Here is a 12,439-nt window from a genome sequence, read left to right on the forward strand (position 1 = left end):
GGAGTCCAGGCCTGATGCGTTGGTACTTGTAAATTGTGTTATTGTGAAGCAGCTGTTCCACTTTCCTCACTGCATTTCACAGTGCAGATAATATTGCTTCTCTGAAGTTTAAGTATGCGCTGCGTTGGTTGAACGTAACGTCATCTCAGTGTGTCGCCTGGCCTGAAATAGTTGTGCTTAACTCGAATCCTCTGGTGCTTTTCCGAGACGCCACATACAGGATCACAATGGGATTCCTCTGAAGGGGTCTCTGCTTCTTGGAACTATTTAGGCCTCTGGGGAGGAATATGTTCTGGGCTTTGAGTCTGATCTGTCTCTATGTGAGTGCAGCTAAGCATCTCTTGCTGTTAAAAATGGCACAAAAGACACTTGACATTTACGACTATAACCTAGAGACTCAACCTGTCTGTGTGTCTGTGTGTCCGTGTGTCCCAGCTGTTTGTCCTGTGCCACGGCCTCCTGCAGCTCTCTCAGCTGCTGTACAGCGCCTACTTCAAGAGCACCATCAGCACAATCGAGAGACGCTACGGCCTCAGCAGCTACTCCTCGGGAACCATTTCCTCTCTCCACGAGGTAGGAGCCAACAACAACACAACCACAGCCTGAGATAATGACAGCTTTATTTGGAGGAATTGGAGAACAAGCAACTTATCAAAATCACACTTTCTGAAATCGAGCCAGAAGTATTTTGGCTCAGCTTTATTACGGATGCGTGGGGTCGAGGAAATGATAAAGTGTACCGTACATGTACCGGGATTTAAATGCACCGATAAATGTTTTCCAGTTGTTTTCCAGGTTTCAAGTATGCATGACCAGGGGTCACTAGTGACTGATTACATCACCATGTTGACATTTGCTGCCTTTAGGCTTTTTAAATTCTTTTGCAGCTCGGATCCTCACAGGATTTGGCTGCACTTCTATATAGAAAGTGATTCACGAGATCTGACTTGATTGCATGATATTTTATGAAAACACATCAAAGAAAGACTCAAGATGTTGGTTATAGAAACTCCACTAAATTTACATTTTACATTACATTACAAATTTACATTACAGTGCAACCCTGGCCACTTCCATGTTTGGTTTTGAGAGTCCATTAGTCATGTTGGAAAACTGTGAGACCTGAGAAGAGTGACGGGATTGATTTGAAAAGAGAGACGACGCTTCCTCTGGCTCCTCTTTGAAGCATGTGTCTCTTCTTTTTTTTTTTTTGTCTCTTAGGTCAGCAACGGTTTGCTGATTGTGTTCGTGAGCTACTTCGGAAACCGCGTTCACCGTCCTCGCCTCATTGGAATCGGCGGCCTGCTGATGGCCGTCAGCGCCATGATGCTGACCTTACCTCACTTCTTATCCCAGCCCTACGAATTCGACTCCGCATTACACAGTAAGACAAACACCTGAATGCGAGGCCACCGCTGTGACAGCTGGTGTGACTCAGTCCAGAGCAGGGGGACTCGGGAATGTACAAATATGTCAACGCAATTCATGAGACTTTACGTAAGGGTTGGTCTCAGTGAAGGCTCCATTAGCACTCAGCGGGAGTCAAACAAGTACCTGCTCTTTGGCTTTTTGTACCCGCCGGTGCTCTCCAGCTGAAATTTGGAAAAAACAGAAGGAAATTCATAATCTCTATGCACTTCCTGAAAGTTAAGAACATTAGAGTTGCCTCCAAGGCATTTCATTTGTAAAAGCAATGTCCCTCTTTCCTATTTAAATTGACCCGCAGACAGAGTCAGCGAAGGGCCAGAGAGGCTTCAGGAAATGAGCTGGACATCTGCATCCACTGGCCTGTCGTTAACTCTTTTTGTTGTTTTTCTTTCTCCTCCCCTCTCCCGTCCGCGTGTGACCACCTGCCGTGATCCAGATCGCCACGACATTTGCAACTTGCAGAGGAACTCGAGCGGCCTGGAGTCTTGCGGCCGCGGCGAGTCCAGGCGCCTGGCCGACACCAACAACCTGTGGCTGCTCATGGCCAGCGCTCAGCTGCTCTTCGGCGTGGGCTCGGTGCCCATCCAGCCGTTTGGGATCTCCTACATAGATGACTATGCTGGGCCCGGCAACTCCCCTCTTTACATAGGTGAATGGCCTGTAGTTCAGCGGTAGATTTGTTTGGATAGAAGAGAACACAACCTGAGGTACACGGTGCTATCGTCCTCGGGGATTCTGCAGTTGTTCATTTAGAAAAGCTTTTTAATATACAGATTTTAAACATGTATTTTGTGACATTGAGGTTTTAAAAAAAAGTGTTTTTTAGGTGTTGAGGTTCAAATGTTTCATATCTCACATAGCAAAACTGGAAAGGTTCTCTTTCATTGGTCAAAATAATAGGCATCCTTAAAGTACTCTAAATACGTAATATGAAAATCCTATTACATTTTTAAACTGGTTTTCTATATACTATAATATTCTGTCTGCTGAGGCAGAACAAAAAGCAATGATTTTGTTGAAAGTTTCAATAACTTGTGAAGGCATAATGAAAGATATAAGATATTTGGACACATAAACATCTTTTATATTCAGACACATTTGGTCACATCAATTCTTTTGTAAAAATGCCATTTTACACAATCAAACATTCAAAGAAATTCTCTAATTTTCTGACATTTTCTCTCTGCATTTCTTTCCGTCTTCTCTGCTGATCTTCTTTCCAGCGCTAACATCTTTTATTCTCCCACATTTACACCTACCCTTGTTGCCTGGACAAAAAGATAGATCAGTATCCGTGTTCTGAGCTCTGGGTGTAGTCACTTTCAGACAGTGTGTCTGCTGCAGTGCAACACAAGTTTGAAAAGGAAACAACCTCAGTTAGGAGCACGGTAGAGTTAGCATCCGATTACTGAAATGTTTAGCAGCTAGAAACCTGAATTCATCCCAGCTAATGTTGTTATGTTTTTGTTATTATGTGGCATAATGTTTTTGATACAATCAGCAAGTTGCACGTTTTTAAATTTAAGATTAAGCAGCTTATCATGATTTCTTTCCCATCCTCGTTATCCTCAGTCACAGAGCAGTGAGGAGACTGGTAGAGAGACTAAACCTGATTGGTTCATTCTGAGCAGCACACTGATTGGTGCTTTGCGTCGAGATTGATTTTGGGGCTATTAATGCATAAAAGCCAAAACAAACTGACACAAAACCATGTCAAACAATAATGCCTTTTGGACAAAAAGTCAGATTGTGTCGCGATTTGGCAAGAACATTGTAAAACAGCTCAAGAATACTTAATAATACATAAACTCTGCCTCACATTGGCTTTATCATTCGCAGCCATCCTGTTCGCAGTATCTGTATTTGGGCCTGCCATCGGCTACCTGCTCGGCTCATTCATGCTGCGGATCTATGTGGACGTGGACAAAATTGGTTTAGGTAATGACCATGTGTTTACAGGCATCCCAAAGTTATTTTACAGTCGGGTTACAGCAAGAAGGATGACTCACTCGTCCACTGACGTTTCCTTGCAGGAGCTGAACTCGAGCTGCAACCGAGCGATCCCCGCTGGGTGGGGGCCTGGTGGATAGGCCTGCTCATCACCTCCGCCTGCCTGCTTCTCACTTCCATCCCTTACTTCTTCTTCCCTCGCAGAATGCCTTCAGACGATAATGTAAGTCACACTCACAAGGATCTTTCAGAGACGAAACAGCCCTGTTTTATGACCAAACATTCAGTGAACTGCAGCGTTTCGCTCATGTTTTACTGACACCTACTGGCTGTATGTCAGCATCGCGTTTTACTCCTCTGGGTTTTCACCGTCTTGAAGGCACAACAGGTTTCTCAATGTTAACATATTACCCCACATTATAACTGACATATGTTACTGGACACATTCCAGTTCCCAAGAACTGTTGGTGAGTTACGTTTGACCTTTTAACAATCAGCAGAAAACATCAGATAGTCATTGACAAGGTGACGCAGGATTCTGTCCCCAGTGAGTGAAACCACATTTTGGCTCTCCCAACTTTGTTCAGGGAAAAGAATAAAGCTGTTGTTGTAGTGGGTGTTACTTAAAGGTACAATGAGTCCGATTTTCCTAAAAAGAACAATGTTTAGAAGAAGAAGAAAAAAAAGATCCCTCTCAGTCATCCCTTAGACTAGAAGTGTATGGCGGTGTCTGTATCTGCCGAGACTCTGCCTTCTCATTGCATTTTCTTATTTTGCTGTTTTTGAGACGTTTCTGGGCGTCAATCTCGATTGGACGTAGCGACCAGGTGCCAGATCGTAAGCACGCATCAAAGAGTAAGCCGTTGAAACGGTGCCAAAAAATGCAAATAAAGCGAGGAGAAACTCCAAGGAGACAAAGCTCAAACGAGAGCGAATCTGGGGATGGCTTTCACCCGCTGGAGACCAGAGGGTGGTTGTTTTTTGGTGGTTGTTGAGTGGGGGGGAGGGGGCCAACTTTGACAAATCCTTGCCATATTACCCATAAAGGGATAGTTTAGATGTTTGGACCTGGGGTTGTATGAGGTACTTCTCCATTGTGAATGTATTACCTACAGTAGATGGCGGTCGAACTGGAGGCGTGTAGACCTCATACAACCCCACTTCAAAACATCTGAACCAACCCTTTAAAATCCACTCTAAAATCAGTAGAAATAAATACATTTGGACACATTAAAACTAAGAGCATGTATTTTAGTATGAAAGAGCCATAAAAAAAATTCCCTTTGAGAGACAAAAACTCAGAAATCTTCCATTGTGGTGTTTGACAGCTTCGGGTAATTTTGAATGCATGAGCACTGTGGAGCTATTGCACAGAGCTGTCAAGTCAGTTCTAATGTTCCCACGTCACTGACGTCACCAATGCAGCATGAACAAACAAAGCGGGTGTAAGATGACCGATGATTCAGGCTTCCCAACTAAGAACAGAGCTGATGTGATTTTGCAAGCGGCCCTCTAAATTTAGAATTGGTACAACTGTATTCATTACATAGCAGATATTTGCCTTCACACACAGTTTTATACTGCATGTTATGTTTCAGGTGATTGGAAGTGAAACGGACATGAGTGATGACTTCAAGAAGCCAGATGTCTCCTTACTGGATTTCCTGAAAAGTAAGTATATTAGATTCAGATTGCAAAGGTTCCACCTGTTAGATACACAGTTTCATTTTCTTAACATGTCCTGTAATGGATAGATAAGAGAGAGAGAGGGAGTTTCTACTGAAGTCGATGCCAGTAGTAATCAGTGTGTGTGCTTGTGTCTGATCAGTGTTTCCCAGAATGTTTGTCCACCTCCTGTTGAGCCCTCTCTTCCTGATGCTGGTCCTGGCCCAGTGCTGCTTCTCCTCCGTGATCGCGGGCCTCGCTACGTTCCTCAACAAGTTTCTGGAGCGGCAGTACAGTGCATCGGCCGCCAACAGCAGCCTGCTAGTAGGTAAGTGCAAATGTAAAGATGGGGCTTCAGGAACAGATCCCACGATGGACTACTTTCAGTCGACTGCTTGTAATCAATGTCAGCAGTTAGATGATTCAAGTCATGATGTACAGCGTGGTTTGTATTGAACCATTTTTGTGAACTTTGGGGGGGAAATGAAACAGTCTGTTAAATGTATTTAATGGACACTGTGGAGTGTGTCAGCCTGCTTGCACTATGGCCACTTTCCAAAGAGTGAATTAGGTTTGTGCTGTCATCTTTTCCCACACGATCATGTTATTTGGGTTTTTGCTTCCTTTCTAAAGCTTTAACCTTTACAATAGGACAGACTGCACCTGCTATTTGTGTCACAATGTCAGGAAACGCATAAAATGACACATGAAGTAGACAACGATTAGGAACTTTACATGCCGATCACTGAGCTGTCCGCGGTTACCAGGTGCTGTGAATCTGCCATCTGTCGCGGTGGGGATGCTGATCGGCGGGGTCATCATGAAGAAGGCCGGCCTCTCCCTGAAGACCATCCCGCGCTTCTCCGTTGCCATGCTGACCATGTCCACCCTCCTCTTCATCCCTCTCTTCTTCATGGGCTGTCCCACGCAGAAAGTGTCTGAGGTCAATCACTACCAGAACGGACAGTATGGGTGAGTGAGAAGGGTGGGTCATTCCAATGATGAGGGTTTTACTGTATGTGAAAAGCTTTGTTTCTTAAAGGGGTGTCTTACGTTTTGGGACTTTCTATTGTTAGAGTTACACACATTCAGTTTAGCTTATGTGAAAACCGGATTACAATCAAGAAACAACCTGTATATCATATTATATTTCCCAAGTCCCCAAATTTCCAAATCAGTTTCTGAAATATGATTACATTTTCATAGTCATTCATCAAATCTGGGAGCCTATACAGTGCATACACACATACAGGGAGACGTGACGCAGTGTAATCCATTCCTTTGTTTTAGGTCATTAATATGGAAATTGTAGGTTAGTCTGGCCAAGATTTGGGCTAAAATGGGTCAGTGTTACCTTTCAACATGCCCAGCCATGAAAATACCTCCATGTCCGTATTTTGGAACCTGCATTGTTTACACCCACGTTGGCCTGTAGTGGTCCTTCTCCTCCCTGCCTTTCTATTGGCACATTGCTACATTTTTTTGGCGCGTTTTTGAAACTGACTGTAGATCAGTGGAACAGCCTGAAACTGTGACAATAAAGGGTATTGCATTGTGCATGCGTGTGTGTGTGTGTGTGTTTGTGCACAAGATAAACGAATTGGGGGTCCTGCTCATAAAAACATTGCTCTACAGCACTATTAGTGGTCAAATAATCCACAGGGCACCTTTAATGGTCTGACAGCACAAAAACAAAACATGTCATCATCAAAATTGGAATTTTTGAAGCAACTTAAATGTCCAGTGTGTATCATTTTGGTGGATCTAATAGCAGAAATATCAAATATAGAAATGTATGTTTTCATCAGTGTATAATCACCTGAAACTAAGAATAGTCAGGTTTTTGTTAGCTTAGAATGAGCCCTTCAAACCACATAGGGAGCTGGTCCTTGTCACGAAGTCCGCCATGTTGCACCGCCATGTTTCTACTGTAGCCCTGAAAGGACAAACCAAACACTGGCTCTAGAGAGGTCGTTTCACGTTTTTTACGTTACGTGAAAGCCGCCGTAGTTCTCCGACACACTTGTGAAACGTGAGCTGGTGGCTGCAAAACCAGATGCCCTCTGAGCGAGACGAACTGCGTTACCACGGTTTTGCACTCAGCGGCTCACGGCGCCACAGTCTTGGAACGGGAGGAGTGAGAGGAGGGGTATTCTGTTGGGTGCAGTCTGCAGCCTCACCGCCAGATGTCACCAAATCTTACACACTGTCCCTTTAAGAAAAACTCTTCCCCATGTCTAAGCTAGCATGGTCAGCTTAAACCTTTTGTGACTGCAGGTTGCTGTTGCTGATAAAGTCACAAAGTACTAGGATGTAGTCGAGTCAAAAGCCAACATGCTAATAGACATGGACTGTTCTAAACTTGTTTTCTCTGCCCTCCACAGGTCCCTATCCCTGTGCTACTCCAACTGCTCCTGCCCCGCCAGTGCCTTCAACCCTGTGTGTGGCTCTGATGGAATCGAGTATATTTCTCCTTGCCATGCGGGCTGCACCAACTTCACCAAAGTCCCGAACAACACCCACAGGGTTCAGGTCAGTGCCCCCTCTATGCACCTGGCCATGGTTTAGTCCCACAGTATGCTTGTGATAGTGGGCTGCATCAACACAACTTGACTTTTGGCTGCCTTTTTTAACTTGGGGAATATTTGTGCAACACTAGAATAACAATACAATAAATCATCAGCAGTAATAAGTGAAATTACCGGATGCAGACTAATCATGTAAGATAGGAATGCTAGATACGTTTACTGAAAACAAAAAGAATATATACAATTTGTTTTTACAGCAGAAAAAGTGTATAATTGTCTCTTCTAATCGAATATAATTGTTCTGAATGTGGGATGAGGGAATATGTTTTTGGTTCTTGTCCTACAGGCTCTGTAAATGAGCCTGTGAGGGTGTAATTGACCTTTAACTGTGTCGGGACAGAGTGCCGTAGGGAAAGCTTACGCTGCATTGAGGGCATTTTTTTAATCTGATCATCAAAAGGGTAGACTTGATTTTTTGTCATCATTTTTTTCCCATTGTTAAAGGGACCGTTCATCCCAAAAAAACAAAAATACATATTTTTCCTCTTACCTGTAGTGCTATTTATCAATCTAGATTGTTTTGGCGTGAGTTGCCTAGATTTAGAGATATCGGCCTGCGTTCCTTAAAATACAATGTAATTAGATGGCACTTGGCTTGTGGTGCTCAAAGGACCAAAAAAACTACCGTGCAGTATCGCGGCGCAGAAGGAAAGAAAGGAAAGAGGCTTTGCTCTTGAGTTTTTCAAATGTGTCTTTTTGCGCTTTTCGCGCCACATGTTGAGTGCCATAAAGTCCTATTATATTCTAGAGAAGGCAGACATCTCTAAGGCCAATATATCTAGTAACGCTAGGCAACTCCTGCCAAAACAATCTATACTGTTAATTAAATAGCACTACAGGTAAGAGGAAATGCATGTATTTATATTTTATGGTGAACTGTCCCTTTTACGACGATACTTGCAACAGGAAGTGACTTTGGCCTAAGATGCCTCTTTAGAGCTGGGACACAAACAAGATTTTGGGGCGTTATCCCATATTTAGACTTTGTGACATATCTGCTAAATGAACACACATTTCATATCAGCAGACATACAATACATAATGTGTCTCCTGAGCCAGGAGCTTCCAGTATAGTAGCAGTCAGAACAGACTGCTCTGCTACTCTCTCACAATCAATGTCTGATCAATGCTTATTAGTCACAGAGCGTATAGGAGGTGTTTTTAGAGGGACGAAACGTCCGTATTTAGACGTCACAGCTTGTGAATCATCTTCCAGTGGGTGGAATGTGTGAAACTGCAAATGGATTTTATTAGTCAGTTTGAGTCAGCATGTCAGCCTGCTGTTTAATGCTGCACAACAAACACAGACAGGGATGGCTACAGCAACCTAATGTATTAATCCCAAGAAGTCTCCGAATATTTATTTTCTCTTTCTCTTGGACTCAGATGTGCAATCAATAAGGTCTGAATTCGTCTTCATTAACTATTGCTGCATTTTGACTTGAATCAATCAGCCAAAAAAGTATTTGGTGTAGTTTGAGGGTGAAAGATCCATTTTAAATGAAGAAAATATTTATAGCTGAAGTTTATAGCTGCAGAAATCCAACCTTTCTTACTGTATACAAGTAAGGTACATGTACTTTCCATGTTTTCACAGAAAAAGCTATTCATTTTCATTTGCCTGTTTTGTCCCTTTAAAATCCCTGACCATCCTTTGACATTTTGGGAAATATGGTAGTTCCCTTTCTGAGAATTAGATGAGAAGATCGATGCCACTCTCATGATTGTGCGCTGAATATGAAGCTAGAGCCAGGAGGAAATTAGCTTAGCTTAGCTTAGCATAAAGAATGCAATCAGGGGGAAACATCGAGCCTGGCTCTGTCCAAAGGTACAAATCTACCTCGCAGCATCTCTGAAGCTGAGAGCAAGTTTAGAGCTAACCGGCTGCTAACTTCATATTTGGAATACAGACATGAGAGTGACGTCGATCTTCTCATCTCACACTCAAGAAAGCAAATAAATATATTTCCAAAAACCTTTTTTTCTGTCGAGATAACAACAATAATGTTTGCTTGCTGTCTGGATACAGCTGTACACCAACTGCAGGTGTATATCAGGGAGCCAGAGTAATGCCCAGCCTGCTCCCTGTCCGAACAACTGTAGTCACCTCCTCCTCCCCGTCATTCTTGTCATCTCCCTGGCCTCACTGATCGCCTGCCTCACTCACAACCCCATGTACATGATGGTGCTCAGGTAAGGAAGGATGAACAATGAAGAACAATGTACTACAGTGTATTCTCGTATTCTTCTTAATTTCTTCTTATTCCTTTTAGATTCAAAATGACCAAAATGTATCTAATGGATGATATAATGTGCTTGTCCTCTGGTAAAAATACTAAATTGTGATCATATGAATCATATATTTTAATCTAGTCTTCTACTAATACTGTTTCAAGCAACAATTGACTTAGTAGCTTTTGTTTTTTACAAAACCTTTGCAAAATAAAGTCAAACACAAAAGTTAATACAGGAGTTCAGTGGGCTCTGAATGTAGGAGAGCTATAAGATGGAATGCTCCATAGACTACTGCTCAAAATGTGATGAGAAATTAGCTTTGCAAGGTTGCCTAAAGATGCTTAATCTGATTTATTTCTACAATTGAATTGTTTAATTTAATTGTTTTTGAAATATGAAATATGATTTGTCACTTCTGCTGTTGTCTAGTCTATTGTATTGAAGAATGACATATAAAACACAGGTATTGACCTTCTAATTACTTTTCCTCTTCATTTCAGATGTGTTCCCTCTGAAGAGAAGTCATTTGCGATAGGAATTCAATTTTTACTCTTGAGAATATTAGGTAAGTCAGGACACAAATCCTGTTTGTGTGTAGCGCCATACTCGTATGAATAACTAGTTATTGTATTAACGATAAGCTTCTGTTTGTCAAACGGTCCAATAGAGCCTCCAAATCCCAGCATGTCCTCCTAGCTCACTGTTGTATGGAGCCTCAACGTGTCCAAAACTAAATGAATAAATAAACAGTCAGAAATGAATATTTGCATGAATAAATTGTGAAAAATATATTGATGATCAAATCAATTACGTAGTATTTGAATTAATTATTATAAAATTATTTCTATATTCTTATTTTTCATAATAACCGTGTAATAGGAGGTCAACTTTCATTTTAGAAATAACATGAAATAAAGGTGTCAATGGGAAGTCTGCTATTATGAATTAATAACAAGTAAACTCCAATAAAACTCTGTAATTATGATGATAACAGTGATGAAATAATATTTTATATGAATGAGTTTAATTTCTGAAATTTTCTCACAAACTTGAGAAATTGGTTAATTTAGGCTATATATTAATTTGAATTGCCTATTATTCATTTAATATTGCACACTTAAGGGCTTTGTACAGTTGAGTGTCACTGGGATGTTGGGATGTTGGGCTGCTGTACGGCGCTCCCACAAAATTGAACTTAACTTTGAATTCCATTCATCAGAACATCTAAGCAAATGTTGGACTGCCCTCTAGTGGCTCTAGCTCAACCACATGGAGATAGAAATGTGTTTACTCTCTACATACTCACCTCTTTGTCCCCCTCTCAGCCTGGCTGCCCGCCCCCGCTCTCTTCGGGACGGCCATCGATACGTCATGCATCTGGTGGAGGCGCGTGTGTGGAAAGAAGTTTAGCTGTGGTTACTACGACAACAACATCTTGAGGAACCGGTTAGAAAACGCACCACTCGGAGCGCATCTCGCACAGACAATATATCCACACCACTGTTGACATCATCTGTCTTCATCTGTGTTCATCTGTCTGATCCCTGCAGGTACTTGGGCTTACAGGTGGGTTACAAGGTCATGGGTATCGTCCTGCTGATGATGCTGGGGTGGAAGGCCAAGCGGACCCAGGTGTACAGTCTGGAGAAGAGGCCAGAAGGACCGCTCTGAGCTGAGCTCCAAGCCTCTGCGTCCCCTGAAGTTCTGCTGTGGTGGGTAAACATGCCGGAGAACAGTGTTGCAGAGCCAAGCTGTGTCAGCTGGAGAAAGCCGCAGCCAAGACATGCCTGCACTGACCTCAATTTCTGGAGGCCCACTTCCTCACCTGGTGCTTCACTGGCTGGAGTTGAGATGTAATGTTTTTGGATGCTTTAAAGCTTATGATTGGATTTACTCTGACAACATCACCCACTTATTACAAGTTAAGAGAGGACAGCTAAAACACCTCTCTTGTGTGGTACCTCAACAATTATGATGGGTTCAAACAACACGTAAATATCTTTGTCTATTACTTGTTCCTATAAGGGAGGAATCTGTTCAGGTTTCTATTTCCAATGGGAACATATTCTGTAACTAATTAAATGTATTAGCTTAATATTTAAGTTTATCTTTTTATAGATGTTTGTCTCATACACTGAGACATATGTGATAATTGCAATACTAATTTCATATATACCATGATCACATATAACACTTGATTGAATTGCAATGCTAATGAATTTTAAGATATCAATAACGTACACTGTTTCTTGTAAATTGAATTAAACACACACATTATGCTTGCTGCTGGTGTGGTTATATTGGTTACAGTGGAGTGCATAAATGTGTACTGGCTAATATACAGTACAATTAATCAAGTCAGCGTGAAGTCCTTTATTCATTTCTGTGTTTATGTCTTAAAGCCTAGACAACCAACCAAATGTCCAAGTTTTACAGCACCAGTGGTTTTGGTATTTCAATTAATTTCAAATTTCCATCTCTTGAGTACAGTAGCAGCCAAGGTGAGTCCTTTATTTTTAGATAGTAGTGTGGTCATATGTGTGTTAGAGGGGTCCCTGTGACAACGTTTGAAG

At 42.1% G+C, this 12,439-nt stretch overlaps 1 protein-coding gene across 1 annotated transcript in view; it reads left to right on the plus strand.

Moving 5' to 3' along the window:
* slco2a1 (solute carrier organic anion transporter family, member 2A1) overlaps positions 1-12,086 on the plus strand; it is an 18,825-nt gene extending 6,739 nt beyond the window's left edge. The window contains exons 3-15 of the mRNA XM_076079146.1: positions 436-573; positions 1,222-1,384; positions 1,865-2,077; positions 3,268-3,366; positions 3,462-3,601; positions 4,977-5,049; positions 5,207-5,371; positions 5,811-6,015; positions 7,428-7,575; positions 9,661-9,824; positions 10,367-10,431; positions 11,192-11,312; positions 11,417-12,086. Of these exons, the coding sequence (XP_075935261.1) occupies positions 436-573; positions 1,222-1,384; positions 1,865-2,077; positions 3,268-3,366; positions 3,462-3,601; positions 4,977-5,049; positions 5,207-5,371; positions 5,811-6,015; positions 7,428-7,575; positions 9,661-9,824; positions 10,367-10,431; positions 11,192-11,312; positions 11,417-11,537 (1,815 nt within the window). The 3' untranslated portion in view covers positions 11,538-12,086. The remainder of the gene's footprint in view (positions 1-435; positions 574-1,221; positions 1,385-1,864; positions 2,078-3,267; positions 3,367-3,461; positions 3,602-4,976; positions 5,050-5,206; positions 5,372-5,810; positions 6,016-7,427; positions 7,576-9,660; positions 9,825-10,366; positions 10,432-11,191; positions 11,313-11,416) is intronic.
* The last annotated feature ends 353 nt before the right edge of the window (positions 12,087-12,439 follow it).

Source organism: Anarhichas minor, unplaced genomic scaffold, assembly GCF_050575085.1.
Source record: "Anarhichas minor isolate MPS153535 unplaced genomic scaffold, ASM5057508v1 ptg000071l, whole genome shotgun sequence".
NCBI classification, from domain to species: Eukaryota; Metazoa; Chordata; class Actinopteri; order Perciformes; family Anarhichadidae; genus Anarhichas; species Anarhichas minor.